General features: G+C 35.4%; 1 protein-coding gene across 9 annotated transcripts in view; it reads right to left on the reverse strand.

Moving 5' to 3' along the window:
• The window catches only part of KIAA0825 (KIAA0825 ortholog), a 443,396-nt gene that overhangs the window by 295,824 nt on the left and 138,313 nt on the right, over window positions 1-9,259 (reverse strand). For 7 of the 9 annotated variants that reach the window (XM_037733314.1, XM_037733312.1, XM_037733313.1 and 4 more), the window contains one exon: window positions 8,211-8,321. In XM_037733314.1, the coding sequence (XP_037589242.1) occupies window positions 8,211-8,321 (111 nt within the window). Of the gene's footprint in view, window positions 1-674; window positions 5,365-8,210; window positions 8,322-9,259 lie in introns of those variants that run through there. The other 2 variants (XM_037733317.1, XM_037733316.1) reach the window with 2 other exon arrangements.

Here is a 9,259-nt window from a genome sequence, read left to right on the forward strand (position 1 = left end):
GATTTTTGCACATTGATTTTGTATCCTGAGAATTTGCTGAAGTTGCTTATCAGCTTAAGGAGATTTTGGGCTGGGATGATAAGGATTTCTAAATATACAATCATGTCATCTGCAAATAGAGACAATTTGACTTCCTCTCTTCCTATTTGAACACCTTTATTTCTTTCTCTTGTCTGATTGCCCTGGCTAGAACTCCCAATACTGTGTTAAATAGGAGTGGTGAGAGAGGGCATCCTTGTCTTGTGCTAGTTTTCAAAGGGAATGCTTCCAGCTTTGCCCATTCAATATGTTATTGACTGTGGTTTTGTCATAAATAGCTCTTATTATTTTGAGATATGTTCCATCAATACCTGGTTTTTTGAGAGTTTTTAGCATGAAGGGGTGCTGAATTTTATCTAAGGCCTTTTCTGCATCTATTGAGATAATCATGTGGCCTTTGTCATTGGTTCTGTTTATGTGATGGATTACGTTTATTGATTTGCATATGTTGAACCAGCCTTGCATCCCAGGGATAAAGCTGATTGATTGTTGTGAATAAGCTTTTTAATGAGCTGCTGGATTCTGTTTGCCAGTATTTTATTGAGGATTTGATAAACATCGATGTTCATTAGGGATATCAGCCTGAAATTTTCTTTTTTTGTTGTGTTTCTGGGGTATGAAAAAAAACTCCTGCAGCTAGCTTGGTGTCTGCCCAAATGGCCACCAGTTTTGTGCTTGAAACCCAGGGCTCTGGTGGTGTAGGCACCCGAGGGAATCTCCTGGTCTGCAGGTCATGAAGACCATGGGAAAAGCATAGTGTCTGGGCCAGAGTATACTGTTCCTTATGGCACAGTCCCTCACAGTTTCCCTTTGCTAGCAAATGGAGTTCTCCAATCCCTGGCATTTCCCAGGTCAAGCGACGCCCCACCCTGCTTCAACTTGTTCTCAGTGGGCAGCACCCACTGTTTAAGCAGTCCCAATGAGATGAGCTGGGTACCTCAGTTAGAAATGCAGAAATCACTTGCCTTCTGTGTTTATCTCCCTGGGATCTACAGACTGTAGCTGTTCCTATTCAGCCATCTTGCCAGCCACACCGCTTGATTTTTTTAAGAGCTTTGTCCACTAATGTGGATTGATGTTTTTAAGAATCATATTTTTTTCAAGGTTGGTTGTATCTATATTACCTGGTGTATGACTAATATTAGATTCCAGCCATCAGTTTTGGGCTCTCTCCAATCAATACTACCCTAGCACCTGAATTACTAAGACATTTGACAACACTGAATCACTCAGCCATTCTTTTGAGAAGCACAAGTTATCTTCCCGGAGCCATTGACTTATTATTGGTCCCTGTCTGTCAGATAATGAACTGTTATGGGGAGTTCAGGAAAAGTCTCCCCTAGCATCATATTCCTGACCCAGTGAGAAAGTGGTTCAACATTCCTTCCACTTTATCATACTTGAAGTAAGTCCCTTCACATGTTTAGATAATTGATCAAACTTGCCACTTTCTGAAATATATAGCTGTTTACTAACAGCAGTTATGAATGATAGTTTAGTATTTATGTGATGCATGCCACTGAGGCACTTGAGCTCATGGGGTCATCATGACCCTATCATGACAGTATCTCAGAAGTGAAGGGAAGAAGATGTTTTAAGAAGGGGGAAGTAGACCATAGGATTGCATACTTTTTTCAAGAAGATCAATAAGACAATAAGATTGTATTGTGTTTATGTCTCAACATCCTCCCCAAAATATAAACTGTTTCATATAAGGGTAAACTCAACTGAAGCACCCATAGGCTAACTTTCCAAAACCACAAAACTAGACAAGTATGCAATCCAATGTGAAAACCTATGGCTGTTTTCTATTATCACATTGCTGGCTTCATCTCCATATTCTTAATTATGTAATATATTAAGCCATGATAGAAAAGATGTAAACCTTAATATATCCATGTCTATATGGTAAATACCTAGTTCAGTTGACATTTTCACTTTTTTAAAATAATTGTTTGGCAGACACTGACTTCCCTCTGAAAATTGTTTCAAAGAGATAGCTGCTTGTCCATCCATACTCTGGAACAGCCATTTAAGACCTCTGCTGTTTAAAAGCTCTAGTTACTTCTCCCCTGGCTGTTGATGCTATGTCAATGCTTGGTACCTCATCAGAGCACAGGCTTTCTAAGCTCTTTTCCTCAGCCCTGCAGAGCAGTTTGTCAGCAGCAGTTGAGAGACCATAAACTCGTTTTGTCCTCCTCCCTAGATGTTCTCTCCTAAGGATACTAGTAGTTACCTCCTCATTAAGACTATGCCTCCCATGCCTGGGCCTTAGCACACAGATCAAATGTTCCTACCATTTAATATAGCACTTATACTATACAATACAATACTTTAGCACTTAGGGGACACAATTCAAGTTTGAATTTTTTTATTCATTCATTCATTCATCCAACTAATATTTATTGTTTAACTTGTATATGCTAAACCATGGACACATAACAGTAAGCAAAAAGCAGAAAGTCCTTATTCTTATAGAATTTAGTGGAAGATACATATGTAGTTTAAGTGATCACACAAATAAAGATAAAATGACACTTATAAAAACTCAGTGAAAGAGAAGCCAAAATGCTATTAGAAGATGTGGTAAAAAGGAATTGAACTAGTCTTGCTAGTTCACCTCAGTTGCTAAAAGTCTTCTCTGCAGAAGTCACATCTGGGCTGAGAGATGAAGATAAGCTAGCATTACCTATGTGAAGGAGAAAGACATTTTAGCGAAAGGGCAAAGCATGTGCAAAAATCCTGTGGCAGAAAAGAACATGGCATAAAAAGAACATGTAAATGGGCTAATGTGTGGAAATAGAGTTCACATAGTAGTGGGTATCAGAAGAGGGTTGAGAAGTGGGTAAGAGTCACATCTATGTATATATTATTGGCTATGCTAGTTTTTTATACATACTTAAGGATAAAAGTGAATTCATGGAAGGTAAGCCATAAGTATGCCATGATAAAATTTGAGTTTTGAAAATAGATTTGGGATTGAGAAAAATCTTGCTATCGTTGGAGAATATTAGAAATGGAAGTCAACATGTACATAGGAAGAATGCTAGTGGTCACTGCAGTAGTTAAGAGACAGACGATGGTAGTTTGGACTAAGGTGAAACTGGTACCATGGATAGTAGATACTAGAAGTTAAAATTAATGAGACTTAGTAATGGATTGGGTATGTAGGAGAGAAAAAAGATTAAGACAGTCACCAAAGTGTGCTTTCACAGAAACGTTCAAGAAAAAATGCTATCCTAGTTAATTATAATATGTTGCATTATAATGCCTTTTATCATTTTGCTTTAAAAGAATATTTTTAAATATCCCTTCCTTAGCTAAATAGGTCATAACTGTACACTGAGCCCAAGAAGTACAATCAGTGTGAGTAAACAGTTTTAACTGCTCATTTTCTTCTACAGTGACAACATGATGCTTTGATTTATGGCCAGTCCATTTTAAGCTGTATATATTTCTTTCCACTGGGCTTTTTGTTTCTACTCTGCTTCTATTCAATGTAATCCTGTTTTGGACTTATATACATATATTTTCCTCCCTAAACATATTAAGTTATCTTTGGTTTCATTATTTTCATATTACATGCTATATGTCTTAATATCTCGAAGGAGCTTAGTAATTTATTCATCTATTTGCTTACTTATTTGTACCTGCAGATTGTTTCAGAAAGAATTTAAGTCAGCTTTTAGCAATATTATATAAACTAAGATAATTAAAAGCGAGTAGAAGGAAAAAACCAAAAATGATTCATCTGTAATCATGAAAAGTGAGATTACAAATAGAGTGAAAAATGTAGAAACATCAGTATGGACCATATATTTGTCTATAAGCTTACTAGAGAAAACAGTAAAATGGATAAAAATACATTTTTTCATGTTCTCCTAGAACCCTGGGAATAGAGTTTAGAGGAGTTTATTTTAGGTAAAATAAATATATTTTCAAAGGAGTAAGTAAAATGTACTATATTCATTGTCCCTAGCAGTGGTATAGGCTAACATTGTGAGTTGATTAGAGAGGATAATCAGTTTCATACTAGATTAAACTAAGACATGTGGAAAATGTATTAATCTCATGGTTAAGTTCCTTCATGATATTAACTACTTCATTCACCTCTCCTCTCAGCCTTCCTCTTTACCAAAAGAGAAGCCTAATATATTTTTCATTTGTCATCGTCCAACCCCTGTATTTTCTTGAACAGTTCATTTTAGTTGCTAAAGTGAAGAATGGAATTTTGAAGGATAGTTTGGGGGTGAAAGACTCATATAGACAGCTGATACAGGTGAGGGAAATGAATGGAAAGGTGAGATTTTTAAGCTCACATAATGGTGGTCTAGGAATCCCCATTGTAATGTCTGGTAAATGCAAATAAATAACTTTAGTTATTTTAAAACTGCTTTTATTGCTGCCCTGGGTTCCTCTGATTGTACAGTGCTCTGAGCACACTGGATTACAAATCACAGGGAACATGTCTTTCTAAGCAGATTATATGGACTTAGTTGAAAATATGACTTTTAATGGGCAGGGGTGATAACGGGGAGAGTCCTCCTACTATACCTTGTGTGGAAATTTTAGAAAGAAAAGGGAGAGAACCAAATGTATTCCAAGAAAGGAAACTGCATTAATAAAGGGCTGAAACTGAGAATAAGCAACAAATTAAATATTAAAAATATGGAATAACTAAGTCTTAAAGACATAAGAGGAGACTGACTTAACTGGAGCAGAGAAAACTCTCCAGGAAATAAGCCAGAAAACTCTCAAGCAAGTAAGCCAGGAGAGACAGTGTGGGTGAAGCAGAAGCTACTATAGATTTCTGAGAGAGAGAGAGAGAGAGAGAGACATAATGAAAGCAGTTTTAAACTCAAAACTAGAGATGCAGAACTGGAAATCGTCTGTATAGAGGTTAAGGTTAAGCAATGTGAATAAAAGAGAAATCAAAGAAAACAGATTTTCTTTCTGCTTTTTAAAAATGTATTCATAATTAATAAAATTAAATTATACTCATTATAAAAATTTGGAAAATATATACAACTATACAGATGAAAATTAAAATTGCTGGCAATCCTACCACCCAGAGATAAAAACTATAAACCCACTGCTTTACATCCTTTCAGTATTTACTTTTCTATACGTACTTTCTTTATGCCCTAAATATGGTAGTATAGCATAGTTCAACACTTACCAATGATGTCCTACTTTCCAATAATTGTTAATTTTCTGTAAAACAAGAGTTATCTCACCCAGCAAGTTTGGGGAATCTGCATACTTGATGCCTCCTTTGGAGATTGTCTTAGTCCATTTTGTGCTGCCATGATGTAATAACACAGACTGGGTAATTTACAAAGAAGAAAGATTTATTTTTCACAGTTCTGGAGGCTGGGAAGTACAAGATCAAGGCACTAGCATCTGGTGAGGCCATCTTGCTGTGACCTCACATGGCAGAAGAAAAGCAAGATGAAATGAACCCATTCCTGTAAGCCTTTTTTATAGTAATGTTAATCCATTTAAGAGGGCAAAACCCACATGACATAAATAACTTCCATTGAACCCACCACTCAACACAGTTGCATTGGGATTTTATTTCCAACACATGAATTTTGGAGGACTCATTCTGACCACAGCAGAGCTAAACACTGTATACTAGCACATCAGAGGCCCTACAAAGTTAAATCACAAAAAAGACTTTACATAATTAGTAACTAACAATCTTATTTATGCAGGAGAATGATTTTTCATGTACACCTGTTAACATCACCCTGAACTGCTCTTCCCTTTGAAAAGTGGAAATGTGGTTGTCAAGAGCTTAAGCTTTAGAATGGAACAGGCCTGGGTTCAGCCTGGCTTCCAATTTTGTTCCCTCCAGAATGTTGCCACCTACACAGCACTTTGCTCTCCATAAAAGAAGCACCCGAGTACTTACCTCACAGAACTAGTGTGAGGTTTTAAAGATAATGTATGTAAAGCACTTAGCACTGTGTCTGGTACACACTTATCACTCTAAAAACTGGGTTGGCTTTGGTAATTTCATAATTACTAACCTGAATTTTCCTCCTGTCTACCACAATTATTTCCCTATGTCATTATTTTTCAAAACCCAGCCCTTTAATCACTCCACGGTAGTCTATGCCACTATCCCATAACTGAATTGTCTAATGCTATACTGTAGAACATTTATTTCCATTTTTTCTTTTATAAATAATGCTCTGATTGATATCTTCATATATAAAACTTTGTCAGCCTCTCTGATTAACTGCTTAGAGTTGACTCCTAGAAATAGAATTGTTAGATAAAAGGGCAAAAATGTTTTTAAGTTTTTAATACATATTACTAAACTGCCCTTATGAAGGCTTGCATAAAATTGTATTTCCACTATAAGCTGAATAGTCATTCCCATATCCTAGTCTTTGTGTTAGGATAATAGTGGAGATTGGTTGCTAAACAGAAGCAGAAAGAAAAGAAATGTACATTTTTGCTTTCTGTAGATATAGAAAAGAGAAAGAAGTTAAATATAAGAATTAGTGTTTGAAAGATAAGCCCATTTTCATGCTGACTTCCAGGACTCTAGCTGGGTTGATCTGAGCAAGCTTGGAAGTGGAAGTCTTACAGAGCTATGCCTAAAAGGGAATAACTCCAGTGGTTCCAGATGTAAGATAAAAGGGGGCAGTAAAATAGGTTAAAGCAAATGTGATAATAACATGGAGAACAGATATGTTTATAAATTTAGGAACTCATCAAATGACACAGCTTGTTTGCTTGACTCATTGTAAGAGATCCAGTCATTTGTTATTTTTGCAACAATGAATATTAGGGAGTTGGCTATTTATATTTATTACATTAATTCCTACTGAAATAAAATGTATTTATGTGCAAGATGGCAAGACATATTTACACACAAGATGACAGAACATTGAGTCCTAGAAATGATATTCCATCTCTAGGACTCAGTCATAAGGAATTAATCAGAAACGTAGACAAAGTTTTATATGTAAATGAAATAATAACAATACATCAAGTCAGGCGCGGTGGCTCATGCCTGTAATCCCAGCACTTTGGGAGGCCGAGGCAGGCAGATCACCTGAGGTCAGGAGTTGGAGACCAGCCTGACCAACATAGAGAAACCCAGTCTCTACTAAAAATACAAAATTAGCCAGGTGCGATGGCACACACCTGTAATCCCAGCTAACTCAGGAAGCTGAGGCAGAAGAATCACTTGAACCTGGAAGGCGGAAGCTGCGGTGAGTGGAGGTCTCGCCTTTGCACTCCAGCCTGGGCAATCATAGCAAAACTCCATCTCAAAAACAAAACAAAACAACCAAAAAAAAAAAATACATTGAAGTCCTTAAAGATGGAGTCTTTGTCTCATTAATTTTGGATTTTTCATCATCCATATGGAAATAGGCACACATTAGGCAAACAGTATAAGTTTGTGTCTAGGGAAACTTTTGTATATGAGGCTTTCACACCCTCTACTTATAGGTGACAATCTTGTTTTTCAAGAGAGAGATATAGTCAGCTTATATGGTGAAATAACTGATAGTGTATTTCCAAAATGAATCAAGGATATATGGGGATTAACAATATCTCCTTTAGCTATACATGATATTTTTATTCTCGGATACCAAGGAGAGGTACTTTCCAATGATATATTTAGCAAGAAATCAAAGTGCCATTTCACATAATGCCACAAAATGCCATCAGATTACTCTGGAAGCACATTTCATACTTTAAATGATTTTTCTTGTTTTTAAGTGCTGTTAATTAAATAATAAAAGTGAAAGATACTACTCATAATTTAAAAAGTTACTTCTCTCTCAACTTCTACCTAAGGCTTTGAGTTAGTTACATGCCTATGTTTGATAATTAGCTTGAGAATTGTCAAATCCCCAGTCACAGATCAAGAAAGACAAGTTTTAAAATAGAACTAAATTCCAAAAATTTACAGTTTTCCATTATGTTACAAAAGTTATAAGCTAGTAGAATAATTATGAGGCCCATGCCTTGGATTCTTGAGCTAAGAAAAGAGAAAAAATACTCTTTACTTACCTGCCAGTTGTGAAAAGTTATAAGTTCTTTTTGTAAGATGTAAATTCATTTACATCCACAGATAAAAATTTCTATTAAATTTGAAAAGGAATCATAGAAATATAGATAGTATGGCATTTAGAGGCTCTCACCTGAGTAAAGAAGGGTAGAAATGTGATATGCAAGAAACCCAGTATAATGGTTGCTTAAAAAATGATTTTAAGGAATCTGAAGCAGACTCATCCAGGCCATGCTGAAAAGTCCTAAAGAAATACAAATAATTAGTGTAGAATTTACAGGAAACATTAACTATGACCATTGAAATAACCTTTGATTTTTACTTAGGATTCAGTTAATAATTTTTACACAAAATGGTATTGTGCAAGAATGGACAATGCCCCCACTTCATCTGCTTCAATTTATGTTAATAGGTGACTCAGGAGCTAGGTGGGCAAGTCAGCACAGCCAGGAAAAACCACAAGTTGAAAGTTAGAATTTTTATGAACCTCTGTAAAACAATCCTTACACTTGAGGAAGGTGTAACAATACCATTATCATTTAATTTTTTAAAATCTCATGTTATACAATTTGTCATGAAAAAAGGATAAAGAATAGCACAATGAATACAACCTATGTTTCCCACGAACATTATTTTTATATCCCATTGCTATCTTCTTCAACATGGATCCAATAAATGCCAATATTTTGTCATATTTGCTTCATTAATATAAAAAATTTTTTGCATGATGGTACCTCTTTTTAACCTTTAAAGTGATTTATAAGTACTCAATAATTAATTCGAATTTATAATTAATTTTATATGCTCCTAAGGGTCTAGAGAGGGCTTATAATTTCAAAATTAAAATAATTTAACCAGTATATCTGATCTACAACAATCAACAATTACTGTAACATTTTACTAGGTTGGCTCAAATTCAACTCTAAATCTTGACACAATAGAAAAGGATTTGTCACATAAAATCTTCAGCAGATAACTTGGCTAGCAAAAAATTTATAACAACAGGAGATTATATTTTCCTATATAGAATTAAGATAGTGACTGGGAACATTTTAGAAATGGAGTTTTTGAAATGGTATCATTTCTCTTTATATACAGTACAGAAGCAATAGTATCTTCTGATATGCAGAACAGAATTCCATTTTGAAAATCCACTCTTATCTTTTCACTCCACATCTTGCT

The sequence above is a fragment of the Cebus imitator genome, unplaced genomic scaffold (assembly GCF_001604975.1).
Source record: "Cebus imitator isolate Cc_AM_T3 unplaced genomic scaffold, Cebus_imitator-1.0 Scaffold515, whole genome shotgun sequence".
Lineage (NCBI taxonomy): Eukaryota > Metazoa > Chordata > Mammalia > Primates > Cebidae > Cebus > Cebus imitator.